At 32.6% G+C, this 22,872-nt stretch overlaps 2 protein-coding genes across 2 annotated transcripts in view; both read right to left on the bottom strand.

Moving 5' to 3' along the window:
- Positions 1 to 1,059: 1,059 nt before the first annotated feature.
- LOC132938374 (transcription factor HES-1-A-like) lies at positions 1,060 to 17,642 on the bottom strand. Its single transcript, XM_061005167.1, has 6 exons — positions 17,287 to 17,642; positions 4,671 to 4,766; positions 4,472 to 4,603; positions 4,185 to 4,364; positions 2,455 to 2,655; positions 1,060 to 2,378 (listed from the first exon to the last, which is right to left on the bottom strand). Exons 1-6 carry the CDS (start codon positions 17,506 to 17,508, stop codon positions 2,211 to 2,213), a joined length of 999 nt encoding a protein of 332 aa, XP_060861150.1. The 5' UTR covers positions 17,509 to 17,642; the 3' UTR covers positions 1,060 to 2,210.
- The window catches only part of LOC132938373 (RNA-binding protein 45), a 32,818-nt gene continuing 27,308 nt past the window's right edge, over positions 17,363 to 22,872 (bottom strand). The window contains exon 11 of the mRNA XM_061005166.1: positions 17,363 to 17,498. The gene's annotated coding sequence lies outside the window, so the exon portion shown is untranslated. The remainder of the gene's footprint in view (positions 17,499 to 22,872) is intronic.

The raw sequence follows: 22,872 nt of genomic DNA, 5'->3' as shown, positions 1-22,872 counted from the left end.
AACCCGTCCAATCATCGCCGATCATTGGCCATCAATCGTCATCGACTCGTAGTCGGCCTTTTCACGACTAGCACACTGAAAGCCCATCGTCTTAGTCGACTACGGAATCACACAGGCGACATACTGTTCGGATCGCGGACGAACGCCGACGCGGTCCATCCTTCGGTCCGTTACATAATTTAACACTCCCGTTACAGTGAGACCCGCACGATAAACCTACTGTTCAGAAAATTACTCACTTTAAGGATCCCAGAATTATTTTTTTAAATAACGGGACATTTTAAATCATACCTATATATTTGTAATTTATATATACATGTTAGTTAAGGGAAGGGGTGATGGTGCAGTCCCTTATTAGAGTTAAAAAGTTATAATTCCACCATAAAAAAGTTTATTTTTACTTTTTAAATACATATAGTTACTAGGTTTTTTTGTACCCGAAAAAATATTGAGATATTGGGTATACGGACCTATGTTGACATTTAACGTATTAAGACAAAATTATAAATATATAATAGGTATCTCTTATACAAATTCTTAGTAAATATTTGGTAACTAAGATTACATATTTTGGCCTCGATGTAACATTTCTTTTTCCACAATTTAAAATAAGCACATTATTCAATACTTGAAATAAATATAATTAAAACAAATAACAAAGATTTGACAATATTATAATTTATCAATCATCATTTAAACTTTAAAATGCTAAATTATGTGAAAAATTTAATTTTTGAAACAATTTTAAAATAAGGTAGGTACATAAATAACAAACTATCTAATATACAGTGCAAAAATGTTAATTTTGACCTTTTGTAAGGACACCCGGATGCTTCATTCAAATATGGGACAATCCCGTAAAATACTGTACGAATGAGAAACTAATTAATTTGCCCACTTTTTTTAAAATTAATTAATTCCGGAACTAATTTTCATTTATTATTATTTGGTAGTTGGTACTATTTATAGGTTAGTTTTATAAAAGTAATATAATTTTTTCTATTATATAAAGATTAAGTAAATAGACAAATAGTATAGGTAAAAGCTTTAACTCATAAAATAAAAAATAACATAGTTTTATTAACAAGGCAAATCTACTTTTATTACAATTTTTAATAAACACTCCATAACAGTTTTAATAAATAAATAAATAAATAAATAATAAAGAGCCTAAATGACTTTACTTTTACATCTTAAAAAAAAAATACTAATATCAATACATATAAGGTTTACTCTTTTATATTGTTCATTCGAGTGAAATGCTGATTTTTATATGATTTACAATTACACGAGTGTTGACATGTTGCCATTCATTTATTGAAATAATTTTCTAAACTTGTTACAATATACAAGAATAACTAAAAATATTATTCTAATATAGAAAGCCATATGCATTTGGTGAATCGTGATTTGTGAATTAATATTATCGTAAAGAGATAAGCCAGAGAATAATACATTTGCGAATCATAAAATATTATTTTTACAACTTAAATCAAATTTTATGTAACCTAAAGGAACTTACTACAAAAATTACATTCCACAATATACAAAATACATTTTAGATATAATATTTCAACTGTTAAGATACAATTTTATTTTATTTTACAAATTTAATTTCTAAATATTGTACTTAGAGTAGTTTTTTAAATAATGAAAACTAAATTGAATGCTTTCTTCCATCAAGCCTCTTAAAATATTTGTTTATTAATAATTAAAAACTACTGACTTAAGTCATAACATATAAATAAAATATTGCACATAATTATAATTAAATAGTAATTGGGACAAAATAGTAAAGGAGACTTTTAAATAATAACAGGTTTAGGTACAAACGTTATAATACATTTTTTTAATTACATAATATATTGTAAAATGATTTATGCTTTTATATTAGTAACATTAATATATTATAATACTAATAATAATATTACTGATCAAATTGTGTGAAAACCTCTAAATAATAATTATGAGGTTTGATCAAAGCATATTTTACTAAGCCTTCTAAAATGGAAAAATTATCTTAACACTCTTACAATATTATTACATTATGAAGTTTCTAATAAAAGGCTCAAAAAATGTGCACCACAGAAAACCAATACTTAAGTTGTATCACAGACAGGGGAAATAAATAAGAAAATTTCATTTAAGAAGATTGAAACAAAAAACACATTTCGAAGACACCTAATTGGCTATAATTCTATAATATTAATTCACCAAGGCCTCCACATACTGTCATGTTCATGTTCTCTTTTTACACTGAAATCAATAGGTTCATCGCCTGGAGGCCTTTGTTCAGCCCCTTGGTTTTGTTGGCAATGGACGTAGTGGCTTGGTAAAAGGAATACAACTTGGCCATCAGGAAGTTGTGAAGGGATTACCTAGAATTATTCAGTATAAGTATAAGTAAACAATAAAAACATGTTTTAAAATTGATAATTCTCAAATACTACCAACCTGTACAACAGATAATGGTTGTGTAGGATCATTAGTTGGCGCTACAACAACACTTGCTGTCAGACCACCACGATCTATTACCTTATCTTCTACACCCACAGATTTACTGCGAGCTCGTTTCTTTGGAGGTTCACATTTTATACGATCATTTTTACTGTCGATCGTGCTACAATTTGATTCTTCGTCCCCGCCGATAATATCCTTTAAAAAAATAATTAATTTCTTAAAACTGAATAGTATACGAAATGTAATAATTCGAGTATGTATATTGTATAATATATTAGCACCGACTATACAGTGGCGTCGATCCTAGATGGTTCACCCTACGATCAATGTCATAGATAATTCAGTGGATAGGTGGGTCGTGAGTGGTAGTAAGTACCTGCAAGTACAATTGTAAATTTTTGATGGAATATAATACAATATTTTTAACCATAAAATATATCACCAATGTTTGAGGAGAGGTGGCAAAGGTTTTTTTTTATCCCTAATGACATATTTTGTCATTGGTATTATTCAGATGACACAAAACCAATATACATTAAGACGTAATATATAGATAGACACCTAATATTCTATTATCGATGAATACAGCTTATAATAGGTATTGTTAAATATACCTAAACAACTTATGGATTTAAACTGTTGTACTGTCCCCATGTAAAAATATTTATTTATTTACGAGCTTGTCTATTTGCGTGTCCCTGGACAGATGTATATGGTGCATACATGGTTCGAGGCGAGCGTTTTTTCACACGACGAAAATTCCGTTCATCACTTTATCGAGATTGTTTGGCCCCAACTACCGCACAGGTGCAGATGCGCTTCTCAAAGTTATATTTCACACAAATAGGAAGGACTTTAGGCATTCCATTACTGTAACGTCCGACGCAGAGGGTACACAGCTAGGGAGGAAGGTAAACCCACTTTGGCTTTTTTTTCACTATATTAAAATGTAAAATCGTTTTTATAAAATATATATGATATATAAGTACTATATAGATATATTATTTTTAACACCCCCCCCCCCCCCCACCCCTCAACTGCAATCGGAAAATTCCAAGTACGACACTGGAAACACGAGAACACATCAAAACATCCGGTACATAAGTAACATATTAGTCCCTACAATCGTCTATGAAACATATCATCTGAAACGGATTACACGTAAGTCCGCAAATAGTCATCCAAACGTAAATTGTTCGTTTTTTTTTGCTTTTTGTCCTAAAGGTTTATTTTAAATATACTTTGATTTAGCAGTTAAGTTATTCCTCGTGTTTTGTTTTACTGGAGAAACAGAAACAACAACGCGGTATATAAAATATATAAATTGTATACGAAACATTAAATTTCATACATTTTTCGTAAGTGAATTGAAAAGTCGTCACAATTTAATCTGAAATAGACGTTTTAGAATAACGTTTTTCTCCGTTATTAGAAATAAATATTATAATTTAAATTATACAAATTAAAAAGTACCTCCTAGCTACGTTTAATTCTCCATCATTGTTCACGAAATAATAAGCAGGTACTTACATAATTATTATTATACTTGATATTTATATTTAATTTAAACCAAACCACATGTTTAAAAATAATTATTCGACGCCACTGTATTAAGATTAATGAATAAAATATTTACATATTATATAATATAATTTGTTGTTTAACTAATAATTATAACAAAATGATTAATTACATACATAGTATATTTATATCTATACACTTACATCAGGGATAACAACTGTAGAGTTGCTAAAATCTAAATCAATTTCTGACGAACATGTATCTAAGTGTCTTAATAGGCGTTGTTTTACAGCCGGCTCTATAACTGTAGAACCTGCAGAAAGAAGTGTTCCAGTTCCAGTACTGCACATATGCAGTTCGGGGCACTCCAAAAATCTGGTAACCTAATAATCATCAAGTTAACATACAATATTCATTCGTGTGTGCCCTATACACGGCGTAAGTCAAACGTTTTTATTTTTAGTGAGTTTATAATAAATAATAATCTCACCTCTCTAGCGCATTCTTGGAAGCCAGCCCGATATTTATCCCTGACGTCTGAGCTCAGAACTTTTTGCCGTTGTAAATGGCGTACGGTAAGCTCTAATATGTCAGCTTTTTCCAATTTTGAATGCTTGGTATTCTGAAAAAAACATACAAATGATGTCAAATGAGTGAAAACTAAAATTAAAAAACTTAGATAGGTTTACCTCTGTTCGAGTAGAATCTAAAATAAGAGTTTTCAAAAGCGCTAGCGATTGATTTATTCTTGCTCGTCTTCTTTTCTCCATTAGTGGTTTGTTGGCCTAAAAACAATAACAATAAATCATAAGTCAACTATTAAAATATTATTATTTTAATAATTAATGATTTTTAAATGATAAAATGTATAAAATGTATAAATTTAAAATGATATCCAATAGCTAGTAGACATAATTAGTTCCAGAAGTATGATTTTAGTTTTCTTATAATGAACATCAATGTCTATTGTTTAAGAACAATAACATATTTGAGTAAAAATAAATGATGGACACTATACAACTACTAGAGTCTTGTGTTTTAAATACTACTAATTACATTAAATTTAAATTTAAATATTTATACAAATAAAATATCAAAGTCCTATAGAAAATGATCTTGTTCAATATTCATGTATTTAATAATATTTTTGAAGCACATATGGGCGTAGTTTGGTATAATTATCTGTGGGGGCTATATAGGACTAGAAAATTATAAAAACATTTAAAACTATAGTTTCGGATAAAATGTAAAAAAATGAAAGTAAACACCATGAGGGGTGAGTTTTACTGAGTTTCTGGGGGGGGGGGGGGGGCGTAGCCACCAAAGCCCCCATGCGTTATGTCCAATGTTGGTGTGTAAATAAGTAAATTATAAATTATTTTTAACATCAGTACCTAGTTTAATTTACACGCGCACGGTATTAGTCACATTCAATGTAAATATGTAATACCTAAACGATTCATTTAGCTCACGTTGAATTTCAAGACTAATAATTAGGTGAGTATATAAATAAGTAGGTATAAGAGCAAACTATATATATATTAAATTTATTATATTATCTTCATTAGATATTAGAAATTAGACACCCGCCTTACATCAATTAAAATGAATTACAATTCATAAATATAAACTAATTTATATTATAATATAGTACCATTAATCTAGGCACGGCCAAGGCTCCACCCCTTAACCAAAACGTTAAAATATTATGTTATTATTTTACTTTATGTCTTATAGCAACCGCATTGTGTGTTTGTTTATAAGCCAAAAATATCCTACAGGCTATACTATATTGATATATGTATATCAGCGCCACTATAAAATAAATCGCTTCCGTTTTGTTTCTAACAATTTTTTTCCAATTCACTAAATTTCGAAATTTGTTATTTTTATCGGCATTCTGCTAATATCATTGAGGGACGAAACAGGAACAATTTTTGAGAGGTTAAAAATAGGCAATTTAAATAAAATTATAAGAAAATTTACGAGCTAAAGATACGCGTACCTACAGAATATAATACTTATTGTACATCTATTTCATTTATTCTTTATTGGCCTCATGTTATTGGATTCTGTACCTCATTAGATGCTCTCTCATATTATTTGTGTCTATATTCTAATTCAATCTCCTTATACTGTTTTATACATTTTATTTTCAATTATAATTTGTTCTCCCAGCACAAGCTTAGGTTTTTGGGGGTGCTGCAATATTGTTTATTAAAAATGTGTAAAGATAAGTTATTGTTGCAATTAAGTTATTATTATTATTATATTATTGTATAATGCATTTAATATAAGCCATATGCATTACCTACCTATCATATGCACACACTTGTTAATATAGCAATTTTGATAATTATTATTCATCGCATTTTAATAATTATGAAGAAATTCGTTCAACACATGTTTGCAGGGGTTTCATTAAGACGGACGAATCACTTAGATAATATAAGACGTAAGTACTCGTACGGATAACGTTGTTGAATTAATATTTTATAATATTTTGATAGTCGGGAAATACTCGAAAACAATATATCGCGGACCGGTCGTGATGATGTGAGCGCGTGTATACATATTGTTATAATATACATACGGAACTTCAGTTGTCGTCGTCACACAGCATGTAAGTTGATCCAAACATGTGTGTTACATATAGGGTGATTCACCAAGCATGCTCACTCCCGTTTCTCTTTTAATAATAACAATTTTCGAATTGTTACAACCGTTGAAACTTTTAAATATATACTTAAGGGGGGGGGCGAACTTAGATTTTAATATAACATTTAAGGCATAGGCGGAAATCGGGGTGGGGCGGGGGCTTGGGGCAAATAAGCCTTACCGAAGTTTAATGCACAGGTCTTAGCCCTACTGGCCCTTAAAATTATAAAGTGCCTAAATATACAGCAATTGTTATACTTATAATAATTGTAAAATGTATTTTTAATAACTGTAGTTACGTTAAAAATCATATATTATTTCCTTAAAAATTAAATTGAATTCGTACGATATTACAAACTGATTATCATTACTTGGATCGATCATAATTTATGTAATATTAATAATGACCGGCATTGGTTGTTTCAGCAGACGTCCTGCACGTTGCGTCGCGTGTCGTCTCGGTTTCGATGAAATTATGTAATAATATGCTATTTTAACTAATTATGATTTATGAGTTTTTATTGTCAATATCTCCAAAAAAACTTGGAATTTATCGGAACATTAATCCATCAACATTTTCCGTAAAAATGTCCGAGTGTAATAAATAATGGATCTAACTGTCCTTAATATAATATATATATATATATATATAAATTATTAAGCTGACTTTATATATATAATATATATATGTATTACTAACTCAGAATCTACTTGTTCGAATTTTGATTTAGAAACATTCATATTTGCAAAAAAAAAAAAGTCAGCTTAATAATTTGCATATCTGCCTAGTAAAAAAGATGCTAATTTGAAAAAAAGGAAGTTTGTATTGTCATGGGACACTCTTCGAATAAAATAAAAAAAAAACGAAGAAATAATCATTGAAAATGTGGTACTTGAGTATAGTTAAAAATTCCAAAGTTCATTATTAAAGAAAATAAAAAATGGGAATGAGCGGGCTCGTTGAATCACTCTGTACAGTATAAAACCGTATACGCACATTGTGGAACCTCTGATGGGTAGAAGAATCGTGTATAGAGTTATGTGTATAATATATAATATAGTATTATACGGTGTGATCCATTAAACGCAAAAACTCATTATTTCAGAAAGCGCTAACGATTTGGAAAATATTTCTATTACGCAATCTTAAGTCACTTACAAAAGAAAATTTTTTTCTATTTTTATCGTTATAATTTTTTTCAGTTTTCTACTCTTTAGAATGACAATATACATTTTTAATTTCGTATTCCGTAGCAGAATATCATTCGGAATATTTAAATATACAAAAATCAAATTTTGGACAAGCGTCAAGTGTGTAGTTTATTAGTTATAACTTATAAGTATTTAAAGTTTAGATGAGCGGAGTTATAGTGAACCAAAATTTAGTAGGATATCCCTGTACGACTTCACTCCGCTCATCGAAACTTTGAACACTTTGAACACATGTATAAACTACTCGTCCAAAATTCAATTGTTATAGCAAATGAGGTAACGGAATCCAAAAAATATTCTGATTTGTAATAAGGAAACGCGTGTTGTCATTAAAAAATTTAAAAACTTTAAAAATCGACGACGATGGGATATGGTAAAAACGTTTTTTTTTGTGTGTGTAAAATTAACGACATTAAATTGTGTAAAAAAAATATTTTCAAAAAACAATAATTGCTTTCGGAATAATGAGTATCCTGTGTTAAATGGATCACCCGGTATATAGAGCGATGTGTGTATATTATATAGTAATATATATATATAGAGGATCGGTGAGCGTGCACGCCGCCGCGTGCCTAAGGGGACAACGAAAGAGACACGGAGAGAGAAAAAACAGATACTGCAGAGAGTCGTGGCGGGAGAGGCGAGTGTGAGAGGGACAGTGAGTGAGTGAGGGAGGGACTGCGCGAGTGAGCGGTCGGAGAGACTGCGAGCCATGATTTATGCACGCGCACACACAAGCACACGTCGAGTGCGGCCGACTCTGACAGACTACGACTGCGACGCGCGTGTGCGTGTGCGTGGTGTGTATAATATCGTAGCCGTGTGTGCGGCGGCGACGTGCGTTGGCGTCGGCGGCGGTAGCGTTGACGGCGGCGCGTGGTAGTGAGGAACAGATCCGTGCGCCGCCGGGGGGTTTATCCCGTGTCCGTGACTTGACGTCGTCGTGCCGCTTTAGGTCCGCCGCCGCCGCGCGCCGACACGTTCAAACACTACCCACACACACGCCGCGACTGTAACCGTACACACACCGAAAGCGGGCGCGCGCACGACTCACGTATTCTTATTATTATTATCATCATCATTATTATTATTATTATTATTATTATTATTATTATTATCACCATTATTATTATTACTATCATTATTATTATTATTATTATTATTATTATTATTATTATTATTATTGCTGTACTTACATCACACCGCGTGCGGACCGCAATCGAAACCGTATAATGTGATATTATAATATTACCTATACCAAAAAGCTGGAGTAAGCCTACATTTAGGGCGTGGAATCCAGGATTCAAAGAAACTCATAACTGTTTCAAATACTGATGACGAAAATAAAACCTAACAAAAAGTTTACAATATTTAACTCTAAATGTTAGAACTTTTAAACATTATTGTTAATATAATTACCATATTACTATATGTATTATATGCAATACATATAAAACAATTCAGGGTTAAAATACAGGTCAATAAATAATAATAAAATATAATATGAATAATAAATAATAATAAATTATATGATATAAACTATGTAGAGGTGTATTATCCAATATCCACCGTTGTCAATAATAATTAACCCAGTTTAGACGAACTCGCGAAGCGTTATTAATGCCTATTTATTACATTATTACCTATACATTATTCTTTCCATCATGTAAAAAAGTTTTGTATATTTTTATCTTCCGCATACTATAATTATAAACAATTGAGAATAACAAAAAATAATAATAATCTCCCATACATTTTTCTTTCACATATCTTTATATACCTAGTACCTACTATAGACCATAACGAAACTAACATTATATTATATGTAGAAAGAGAGGATTCTAGTTATCTGACGATGAAAAAAATCTACGTCAAAAAGTAGGTACTCGGTATAACGTAAGACAGCGATATTGGAAAAGATAAAATGAAATTCTTGATAAAGATAATAAACAATAATATTATAAAAAAGAGGTACTATGTATTTATACATTTTGTTTTTAATATAATAAATTGCAAGATACAAAGGGCAACCCTTGAGATCCCAGAGGGGTGGGCGTGCGAAACGACCCGGGGCCACAGCCCACTATAGTAATTAAACTAATAATATTCGTAATCAACAATTTATCTTAAAAATCGAATGAGTAATGTTTTTGTGAAAGCAGATTATTTGGTATATTATAACTATACGTATACACATAATATGAGTAAACTGTTGTATATACCTACGGAAAAATAGTTTAGGTAAACGATAACCCTCCTCTCCCACAAAAAATATGTTGCAAAATCGGTGCGTTTTACCGTTTAGGGGTTTAGGCGGGCGCATTACGGGGTGGTTTTTTCACCCCCCTCCCACCATCTCTTCGGTGTAATCCTGTTCGTCCACCTCTTTGGTCGCGTGAAAACGATATGCTGGATCGCGCGGGCGGGCGCAGGAAAGATAAGCGGCGGCCTCTTTTATAGTAACGCCATCGCGGCGGGTCCTTAACAAGCTGACGCATTCGCCTCCTTTGCTAACGAGCAGAACTCCGCTGGTGTACGGCCATCCAGTGGTCAGCAAACCACTCGTGTCGAGGTTGCTGCCATGAAGCTTATAAAACCCTAATGCACAATATATGCACGTCCGCGCACAGTTTATATGTGGCGGTCGACTGCGGATGTAGGTACAGCAACGATAATAAAACGATGGTTTTTTTTAGGGGGGATCGGGAATGGCGTGTTCTCGTCTCTCGAATGCCATAGTCGGCCTCAGATATGCTTTTTAGCTGTGTAAAGATATCGTTTTGCCCTCTCTCATGTTTTAAGTGCGCCTAATTACTAATTTATCATTAAAATATAGGTATAATTGTGTATTATAATTTATATTAATATTTAATAGGTACGCTCAAAGTTTTGCTCATTAGAATATGGATATTATATATTATGGACTAACTTTATAATATATTTTCACTAATTTTACAGAACTTCAGGGACTGCTGTTTATTGATTACATGCTGTATGGATTTATTATTTGAGGGAAAGAAGTGTATCACCTCCTTCTCACTATAATTTTAGACTGCACAATACAAGTTAAACATATTAATTATATTTTTCACCCCCCCCCCCCTCTTCCAACAGGAAAAACCACTCCAAGTTACGCCACTGGTCATTATCGTGTATTATATTATATCGTCATTTATACTCATATATAGCGTATATACACATATAAAGAGGAAACGGCTATAGTGCATATACGTGCAACAGAATCGAGATGATTACGCGCGCCCACCTCCTAAACCTACACACGGCTGCATATAATATAATGATGATAGCCGACGCATTCACTGACGCGTGAAGCTTACGTGATGTTTTAAAGTTCATTTCATCAGCGATTTTTTTTTTTTTTTGTTATACTCGTTGCGAGTTTTTTCGACCAGTGTGACCTGCACTCTGCAGGCTGCAGGGTCCAGCCAGTCTTGGAAAATGTATGTGTCGCTGATTGCCGAAGTCTGAAAACCCCCGACCGATGCCCAATCCGAACTCCGATGTAATAGACAGTGTATTTATGTATTGCTTCGTGCACGCAACATTAATAAATCGTTAATAAAAACGAACATTAAAATAATAATTCGCCCACATGCGACGTTTAATCTAAAGTATATTATAGCCGCCAGTCACCATACGTGAAGATTATTATATATTAGGAGTTAGGACAATATAGGACCCACATCGTATACTATACGAATAAAATCGCAACAATCTAATGCTTGTGCCTTGTACAGTAACTATACAACTGTTGTATATATTATTATTATATTGTACTCTCGTTATAGGATAATATAATATATTATTATATCCTATATAATAATGCGGGTAATAAAATGCCATTCAAATATCAAATTATATGTACAATTATTATATTTCAATCAACACAATATTTTACTATTCAAAATAAATAATTACCAACAGCTATATCTTTGTCTAAAAAAAGTTGTTACGTTTCATAAGAAAATATTATAATTCACTAATAATCAAAATTCCATTTGCATTTTTTTAATAAGACATTGTGTTGGTAGAACATTTGTTGGCTATTCTGAATCAACTATGTTTTTTTGCAGACCCGTGCTGAGGACCTGGCCATGTCTTGCCGAGCCACCCCTTGGGGGGAGGAGGGTCACACAGAAAAAGATATAAACAAAACTACAAAAAACACATTACATGCTGATTGAAAATGTTTAAATGTATCACTGTTGTTATTGTGGTTTACTGTTTAGCCCAGGGTCATCCAGCTGCAGAACAAAGAAATATGGGAGGAAATATAGATTCACTATTTGCCAACTCGTACTGTTAAAAAATGGGTATGAAAAACTAACAGTTAGTTTGCTGTTAAGAAACGATTAAAATGATCATAATAGTTAAAATATCAAAATACACACGCTTCATGCAGAGTGCTTATAACTAGTATAACAGCTAGGCGCTAGCTAACAACTCGCAAGTTTCAAATTGCAATACAATTACAGATTACGCGTGTTTAGAATATTAAAGAAATAAAGACTATTTGCGTTTGTTAAAAACATAACAATACAGGATATATCCTATCGGCTGTATCGAATATCGATATATTTATGTACGTGATGCGCGGTATCTACTATTTCTTGAGGTAGGTACAAAATACAACATGATACAATGTATAATACATTCTCCGGACCTACAATGAAACCACGCGCACAAAAAGAGTAAGGCAAAAACAGTAACCACATGTTGTACAATTTGAACGAGTTACACGATAAATATAATTATCAGTTATTAATATTGTATAATATATGTGACGTTTACGCGTACAGACTTATAGTAGGTATACCACGTGCGAAGTAAATTTATAGGCGGAGCCAGCATTTTTGTTCAGAGTATGCTGAGGGGCTTTCTCCTACACCCTCTTTCATACACATTTGTATCTACTCACAACTTAATATTATATTGCAAGAAAAAATAACTCTTATATTGTTAGTAAGATAGTAAGAGCTAAAATATGAATGGCTCTAGAAACTTCAAATTTGAATTATTTGAAATTCATTTTCAAAGTAGGGAATATGATGTTTTTTTTTACATCTTATAGAGTTATAAATTTATAACTATTAAACTATGGTTTTGAATTTAGTGCACTATAAAAAGATCGAAATAAAATCTAAAAAAATGCAATTTAAAATACACCCAGATAAATCCAATAAATGCACCTAAATAATATTATGTATTTAGTTGTTTTTTAAAACTGCTCAAAAAGTTAAAATATAAAATATTCTGTCTTTTTTTCCGAAAAGAAAAAATGTTTTTTCATTGATGTTTAATAAATTCAGTTAGGCTTTATAGTGGCCCTACACTACATAAGCCGTACATATAATTCCAAGCGGCCCTTTTATCGAAGCTGCGTACCCAGCACGCTCCACCTGTCAGTAAATCACAATATTATTAAACAGCATATAATATTATATAGAATATACGCGAGTGGAAAAAAGAACGGTGGCACAGTAGTTGTAGTGGGTATTATATTATTATTATAATATCACGCGCAGTACATAACATATACCTATATAATATAATATATTACGTGTATAATATGAAACCGAGCGGCACGTTTAGCAACCAATGTTTGTCTAGATGGTCACGGACGAGCGCGTCCTTGTGGCGGGCGGAGAGGACGGCACGGCGGCGGCGGCGGCGGCGGCGGTAGCGGCACCCGACACTGGCTGGCGGCGCGCGGATGGACGGGCGGACGAGTGCTGTGTGTTGTAGTAGTGCCCGCCGACCCGCGTCGCGCCGCGCCGCCGGCCCGCGCGCTCCGAGTCCCGATTTAGTATAGAAGGTCCGGTAGACACGCAGACAACAACAAACAACGCCGCCACCGATCGGCGTACACGCGCGCACACACACACACACACGCGCGCGCTCACGCCCGCCAACGCTTCCCGCCGCCGCGGTGGCGGCGGCTGTCGCGTCCGCCGCGTCCACGTCCTACCGGCTCGTTTACACGCACACACACGGGCGCGCGCACACGCACGTTCGTTATATAAACCCTTCGCCTACCGATATCGCCGCTGCAATTATTATTACCGGCAGCACGGACGACCAGATATCACATACACACGCGCCCGGCGGCGGCGCGAGCGAGCGCGCGCCGACGGATGGGCGGACGGGACGGGGAGGAGAACGAAAATGTTCACACGCGTAGGCACACATAAAAGGCGGCGATGGCGCGCGCGCGCACGTTAACTCGACCGGCTAGCCGCCGGGATCGGTTTTATTATTATAACGGCCACCGCGCCGGGCCACCCGCCCCGTCCGCTCGGAACGCAGTCCGAGTGTGTTCTTCTCGCCGCCGCCGCCGCCGACGACGACGACACCCGGACCACCAATGGTGTCGGCGGGAGGGGTTGCACAGACTCGTCTGCCCGGTTTTGCGTCGGGCCCGATCACGCACTAAAGTCGACTCATTCTTACTCCTATCTTCTTACTTCTTAAACTAGTAGGTACCCCGTAAGTAAGATGACCGTGGACATTTTTAATAATCGGTTTTTATTTCCGTAACTGCTAATTGTCGAGGAAACGTATTTTTTTTCGACTAGTAAAGTTCGCTGTTGTTTGGGGGGAGATTGAGTTTGCCGTTACAGACAAACATTTTTTTTCGATTAAAGTCTTTTGACTTGTCAATTTTGTATACCATAATAGTTACGACTTCAAAATTTGGTAGATAAAATCAATATTGGTTCTGCTTCGATATAATATGTTCAATATATACCTATAACGTATTAAAAACGATACCTTTTTTTTCAAAATAATAGTGCTTATGTAATATTATATTCGCTGTTCAGAGTGGGCCACTGTTTTTACCCGATTTTCAATCTCAACTATTAAACTACGCTAGAAAGAAATAACTAATAAGACATAGTTCGCCCACTGGTCAAACAATACATAATATAACTATATAAGTTTACGTATATGTTAAAGCTTTCTATTGCAAACTTTTAGAACAATGATCAAACGTTATTAACCTAACTTACACGACTAACATGCATGAAATACAATTATTATTTTTTATGTTAAACTAAGAAAAAACTATAGATTATATCAAATCCACAAAAACTTTAAACTTTAATAAGTACATAATTTGTTTTTTCAATCAGTTTATAATGTTACCAAACCTGTAATTATTATAGTAATTTAGTATAATTTAGTTTACAAAGTTCCAAATGATTTGATATATTCTATAGTCAATTTTTAATAAATTTTTGTAGGGAACAATGATTATAATATAACATGAATAACAATATAATATTGAAATTAAAAATTAATATCATGCTTGAAGAAGTTACCTTTTGGCAACACATCCAAACGTTGATTTGCGCGTAGATTCAAAATAGTATATTATCACAACTTGTATTTAAATTAAATTATTTGAATATGATATTTGTTCAGTATTATTAACTAAAATTATATTTTAAAAGTGTTATATTTTTTTTAAACTTTTTTCTTAGTCCTGAACGGAAGAATACCAGAAGATACCAGGCTATAATAAAAACATAATTATATTTTATTCACCTATGCAATATGCATTCAGATTACTTTCAGTATTATAACATTTTATAATATTTCAATCTGTTTTCAAATAGAAAAAATAAATTTTTTTTTGCAAATGTATGATAAATCTCGCAGGCCGCAAAAATTTCTAAGATGGGCCGCGGGTTGGCCATCCCTGGCTTTTAAGTACCTATAGTGTTTTCATTTTTAAAGTTTTTTAAGTTTTATGTACAAAGAATATTTTTCAGAATTATAGTTTTATTTTTACATTTTTTAAATATTAATTTAGATAAAATTGTATTCAATTAAAATTTACATTCCAAGTTGATTATTATATATTGGTATAAAACTTTGTATTAAGATTAAATGTTGTCACTTATTGATAGACGATAATTCCATTTTTTAAAAGATCATCCACTTAGGACTTAGGTAGTAAGATGTATATTAATATTTAATAATGTCATTATAATATGCACCTAACGTTAATCATATGTGTTGATGTGGGTTAACGGGGGCTAAGTCCTATCAAATAATTCGCCCCTCCTCCAAAAAAATGTCATAATTAACTAGACAGTTTACATTTTGTATTGGTGCCTAATGCCTATATAGTAGTATAAGGATATAATTTGTTATTATTTTTTGAGTTGTTTCTACTTAAATGGTTATATTTTTTAATCAATATAGTTTTGTCCGACCCGTTAAAATTCGAACCAGTAATTTTTGAGAAACTTAACTTTATGTATTAAGGATGTATTATTTACTTTATGTCAATATAATATTATAATGTGGTATTATATGAAGTAAAAAATATGTAATATTTTGTTTAGAACTACTGTACTTATCATATACTCAAACTTATTTTATAAATTATAACCATTTTAATAATATTAATAATTAGTAATTACTAATTACTTAATTTTTAAACCATCAGTTTAGTTCCTATATCATTTAAAATTTTAAAACGATTACCCTGATTATTCAAACAGTTTATAATAACTAAAACACTATACTCGTTCAAATTTCGTTTTATACAACTTTAATAACGTATACCGAAAACCCCAAGTACAGGTTTTCGATATGAACAACAATATAAAATAGTGTAGTTATATAGTACCTATAAGTCTTGCACGTGTAATGCGTGTATCTGCAGTGTATCGTATGCATATAAATTGTATAACGACATCTAAATGATATGTATACCTCAGATAGTTAAAAATTAGTTTTATTTTCCAAAACTAATATTTAACTCGATAAATATTAAGGCAAATCGTATTGTATTATTTTTCAATGCAGATAAAGCAGCTATCCATAAAGCTAAGTAACAAGTTTCTTATATTATTATGTTTGTATATTATAATCAATGTAAACCTATCAATGCATATTACCAAAATAATTGGTAATAATTATAAATAATAACTAGAGCTTGTATAGGTATATAGGAATTTACTATATAATTATTAGTCCCTATATTACGTATTTTTCTCAACCAAAACACAAGTTTAATAATAAGAAAGATACCTTTTATCAATTGAACATCTTATTAAAAGATATATTTTCTCTGCATAAACGGAAATGAATAATTTTCATTTCCATGTATGATATACTTATAGCCTATATATTATATATATATATATATACTGTAATGTTGGATCGTTTTTTTTTTGTTACATTATTTAGATAATACCTGGTATATTATTATGAATTAAGGTATCTAAGAGTATACGAAGTGGATATTATTGGATTACTTCAAAACGTTCTCCATATAAACTGTACCTGCTTATACTAATATAGTCTTAAAACTACGTAAATAATAAACGTCGATCAAACGATTTAAATGAATGGTATTATAGACTGTAAATTATAATGATAAAAAAAATGATGTATTACCCTTTTACCATCCTTTTGATTAGACGACTGTGAGAATATCAACGATGAGCTGGTGACGATGGGTTCCCTCTTGCTAAAGGGATGCACAGTGGCCGTGACGGGCGACGGCGTGGCCGCAGAAGACGCGTTATTGTTGTTGTCGTGGATTCCTGTGGAAGACGTCTCGGACGCGACTGGTATGACGACGGGCAAAGAGTCCGGTTCACATTTTCCTGTCATCATAAACACGCGCGCGATTTATAATAACGAAGTGGGACGACGTCACATGATGTCGCAAGCGCATCTGACGTGTGACTACTGCTGTGGCCTGGCGGTGCCGCGGCGGTTCCCGACGGTAATGAGAGAAGCGAGAACTCGACGCCGCCGGCGGCGGCACGGGTGACCCGACCGCAGTGTCGACACCTCTCTCCCCCCGGTCGTGGTTCAACCCCCACGCCACCGTCCCATCCGTCCGCGCACGATTCACCCCGCCACCGCGACCGACGACTGTCCCACCACAGCACGCACCCACCCCCGCCGAACTACTCTTCCGCCGCGTGAACGGTGTAATAGCCGTGACGCCACCGACGACCCCGCGCGCGCTTTGGGCGCCAACGGCACGCCCACCACCCTCGCGGTGATATTAAATTATACGAGAAATCCCCTCGTTCTGCCTACCCCCTAACACTACACCCCCTAACCATTCGATACGATATGCCTGCGCGAAATATGACAAAAAAAAAATGTACACATATATATATCTCGGAGGGATTTATATTATATAATATATATATATATACGTTATACACTATTGTGAAACTGGGAACTAAGATTTTTGAAAATGATACGTATATTATTATATAAAATCACATATTATCCGAATGCAAGTCGACTATAATATTATATAACAAACAGTAATACAATACTATATACGTCAATATATTTTATTATAGTTAATGAGATAAATATTCTACTAAAAATTTAAAATTTCCAAGTTTTTCGTAGGTCTAATACCGTATACGTACCTCGCATATATACACACGTAATAACTAAATATAATATAGTAGAAACAAAATATCTTCAGTAGTTTGTGTTGAAGACGAGCAATATCCTCATTAACGCAAGAAAGCGATAAACATTATAATATTTTAGTTCAAAGTTTGAGAATAATAATTCAGAAAAGAACAAAAAAATTTTTAATTGTTTAAATTTAGTATATATTCTAAAAATAACAGTGTACCTATATATACGGTGTATATAGCCATATAGGTATATCGTATATACATATATAGTAGGTAGTAGGTACTATCTAAAATGATTTTGGATATATAGCTGCAAAGCTGCATACTACAAAAAATCGGAAATAAATCGTGTGTTACACGCAATGCTCCCGGCAAAATTATTTTAATAACTTGCAAAGCCCTGTCTTCTAATGAACACAGAATTTCAATATGAATTTATATATAAATCAAATTTTTATCTAGTATTTACTGGTTAATGAGATATTGATTATTACTTATAAGTATTAAAGTTTGATGAGCGGAGTACCCATAATATGGTATACCTATAATACCTATAATATTATTAAAGTGGGCTAACATTTTGCGGGTAACCGCCATATCAGTTCTGTGCAGCCAGTTAACTTCGTTCATCTGAACTTTAAAATTTAAATTGTAAAATACTTCTTTACATACAAAATCCTATTTTTAAACAACGATATTCTCAGAAAAATCTTCTACTTAGAAGTATGAAATCAAAAATGTGTGAGTCTTATTCGAAAAAAAAAATTAATTATTGGTGTGAATTGCAATGTAAGAAACTAATTCCAAAATGTTAATACTTTTCAATAAATTATTAAAATTAGAGTTGATAAAAATATTCTATTATACAAATACATATTTAAAATGTCTCTTTCCGATTTTTATATAATATAGAAATATATAGTTCATAACAATATTATTTCTGAGTTAGGTATACCTATATAAATTTACAAATATTTAAACGTTTTGTAAAAAATTCGGAAGATCAACTAAAGTTATACTTATAACTATAATTGTTTTTATTAGCTTCCAACAAATAAGTTACTATATATTATAGCTTGCTATGTTATAATTTATATAATTGATTCATTTTCAAGACTTTTAAAATCTTAAAAATGCTTAAATAATGTTATTGATATTTTTTTTATTGATATATATATATTATATACGAGTGAACATGAATGTTATGCGTGTAACTGTGAGAGACGGGTAAGCCCAAATTTAATGTATTATACACTATTGTTAGTTGTTACCTACCTATGATTGTAGAAAAATGAACATGTACATAATATTATAATGGAGTATATTTTAAGCTTTTTAAAAAGGGTGAAGTTTTATCATATATAGGACAGAATAATTAATAATAGGCGATGAATTATATACAATTTAGTTTTATACACTTATGACTATCAAAAAATTGTGTATCAAATCAAATGAATCAAACTCTACAGTTGATTACGAATATGTTTAGAATACTTTAAGTTTGGAACCTACCTAAAATCTGAAATTAAAAAAACATTTTAAAACTTAAATGCTAAATTCGTTGAGATATTATCAAATAAATGCATTTAATGTCTATACAAAAAACCTTCAAGAAAGTAGGGTACTGCTGTCTGCTAATTAGTAATTATTAATTAGAAAATTGTTACCATCAGTTTCTTTCTTTGAAATATCGAGCTCAAATTCTTACGTCGTATTAAATATATTTTAATAGTTACAACTTTACTGTTAAACTAATCATAATATTCTGTGTTCAGTACCTACTACCTACCTATAACCGTAGTATTTATGAAGCACTAGTCTTTTAGACTAATCTTTAAGAATTAGTTAGGTCAGATAAGCAAAATATATATATTATATAGGTAATTTGAATACTAGCTGTTTCTATAGACGCACATGTCTATTTACATATAATATACAGTTAGGTAGACATATTATGTCATCAAATTTTGAATTATTTCTCTTATAAGTTATAATATAATATAATTTTTTCTACTTTTTATCATTGCAATTATATATTACTTAAGAGTTGTTTTTGCTTTTGTTTTGTCATACGTTTGTATTAGTTAACATAATATTGTTGATCTGTCATAGTCGCCGACTAAAAGCTAATAAAAATAAATAAAAAAATATTATATCATTATATCACTCTCCATATCAGAAGATTTTTGTAGGCATGCCTATCGAAACGAAATCGTGGTACCCACTTACCTCTGTCGCTAGCGTACAGAGTAATTATTTGGTAAATGCACGGATTGCTGATATTATTTTGACGGCTGAATTAGAGGTAGTGCGTACCCCTACCTATATACTATTATATTATTATGTACACAAAGATTTGTTTTTTTCCTCCAAAAATAACAGAAAACAATTAAAACCTTAAACATACATACTCATATACCTATATATATATATAATATATACATTATACATTATACATAATATATATATTTGTATTATATAGAACTACGTTTCGTTATAAATCAGATACGCTGTGCGCGACAGACCGTGTCAGCGTTTTCCACCGACAGCGGATGCGCGGGGGCCCCGGCGGCGTGTGTAATGAGTACACGCGCCTCGGCACAAAGCTTACGAACGACCACCGCCGCCGCCGCCGCCGATGCCGATGCCGATGCCGGTCGGCCGCCACTGCCATCACCACACCACACCGCAAAGCGCTGTGCGGCGCGTTCCGGGGATTTTATGGCGTGCACTGTAATTACACTATGGGTATATAGAACCGATGGCGGCAGAGGCCGGTCACAGGTGTCGGACAACGACTATAACTTCTTCTTCTTCTGGTTCTACTACTTCTTCTTCTTTATCTTCCTATTCCTCTGTACAACTCTTCCTACCATGGCGTACCATAATAATATCTCCTTCTCACCCCTCCTCCTCCTCCTCCGGTCACAGCACTGCAACCAGCCCGACACGCACCCATCGGGCACAACGCGTAACGGATCCCATAACCGGTCGTAAACGATAATGACATATATTATATTCTGTAGGTATCGTTGCTATGTCGGTGTAAAAAAAAAACCCAAACGTAATGGATACCACGCACTAGATAATAGTAATAATAATAATAATAATAATAATTATAATATTTATTATATTATGTACAGGTTAACCTCCCGCGGTGTTATATCAGTTGGGACGGCCCAAACTAAAAATCGACGGTATCCGTTTTTGTTTTTAAAAATGTAATTATTATTTTTTCTTAGAGCATTCTGCTTGTAGAAAAATTATAAATATAAAATATCTACACATGGCAATTAATAAAAGTAAATTCTGTATTATGTGCTTTTTTTTGCATTAGTCTTCTTCTAGCTTTCAGTGCATTACTTATTGGGTTTCACAGTAACAATAAGTAATAAATTATTTATTATATTTTTGTTTTTAATTACTTTTTACTATATTTATGCTCGGTCTATGATTTGTAGGAAAAATTAAAAGCAGGATAGTGTACATAATATAGCTATAGGTATATCTATTTTTGTATGACCCGGTGAAATTTAAAAGTGGCCATGTTGAAACCACACCCAAAAAAAAGTATTGGCGCCCACTGATTTTGCAAAAGTTAAATTTCAGAAATTACTCAGTGTGGTGACATCCTTGGGCCGAACGGGACTTTGCCCCCTTCGATAACATGTGCATTTTGTTTGACAATACATTAAGGTGGATATTAATTATACATGAATACCAATAAATGTATTTTATAAAATATAAATAGGTACATTATTATTTTTTCACACAAGTATGGGTAGTTATTATTTTTAAAATAAATAAAAATATAACGTAGGTACTATACCTATTTTATAACCTGAATATTTTGTTTTTCTCTTTTATGAATTTCAATGTAAAACAGAATATTTATCAAAATTCAAAAATGATTCTGCGACAATGTATAGATAGTTTTTGAGTTGCAAAACTACATTTATGGGGGTCACATGTGCGATTTCCATCTTACGCTACTGTCACAGTGTCACAACTACCTCCTATATATGTGTATCGTCGTTTAATAATATTTAAATTTAAGTTTTATAATATAATATTATAAATGTATTATTATAATATTACAATGTTATGCAGAGATAAAATCGAATTCCATTCATTTTTCTTATCAGTGTGATAATAATATACGACAATACGGTAATATAGTATTGTGAGGTGAAGACTTTTTTTTTTTGGTTGCAAATATTTTATAAATTCTGGTATATTATATGATATAGACAATAATCCCCTAAAAATAGAAGAAAAAAATTATCTACGTGAACAGAGAAGCTTTATTATATCTATCTAGTCATTTTTATGTTTTTTTTTATATTTTTATTATTCTCTTTTTCTCACACGTATAAAATATCGTGTATAATATATATATATATACGGGCGCACACTTTTCTTTTTCTCTCTCTCTTTATTTTTATACTTTTTTTTTTTTTGATCCTACGGGCATTAAGCCTACTGCGGTCCAACTTCCGGTGACTGGAGATGCGGGTGCAGAGTGGAGAGAGGGTTACGGGTCTCTAGGGCTTATCCGGAACGGGCGTGACGGGTTTAATAAATG

This window comes from Metopolophium dirhodum, chromosome 2 (assembly GCF_019925205.1).
Source record: "Metopolophium dirhodum isolate CAU chromosome 2, ASM1992520v1, whole genome shotgun sequence".
In the NCBI taxonomy this organism is placed as follows: Eukaryota; Metazoa; Arthropoda; class Insecta; order Hemiptera; family Aphididae; genus Metopolophium; species Metopolophium dirhodum.
The sequence above is the reverse complement of the archived record's forward strand: the minus strand, read 5'-3'. Positions and strand labels throughout refer to the sequence as shown.

Bases quoted from the DNA above. Each gene is read 5' to 3' on its own strand.
- LOC132938374 (XM_061005167.1), bottom strand. From the start codon at position 17,508: ATGATGACAGGAAAATGTGAACCGGACTCTTTGCCCGTCGTCATACCA. The intron at 4,604-4,670 runs GTAAACCTATCT...TGTTTTTTTCAG, and splicing joins TAGATTCTACTCGAACAGAG to AATACCAAGCATTCAAAATT. The intron at 2,379-2,454 runs GTTGGTAGTATT...GAATAATTCTAG, and splicing joins AACCATTATCTGTTGTACAG to GTAATCCCTTCACAACTTCC.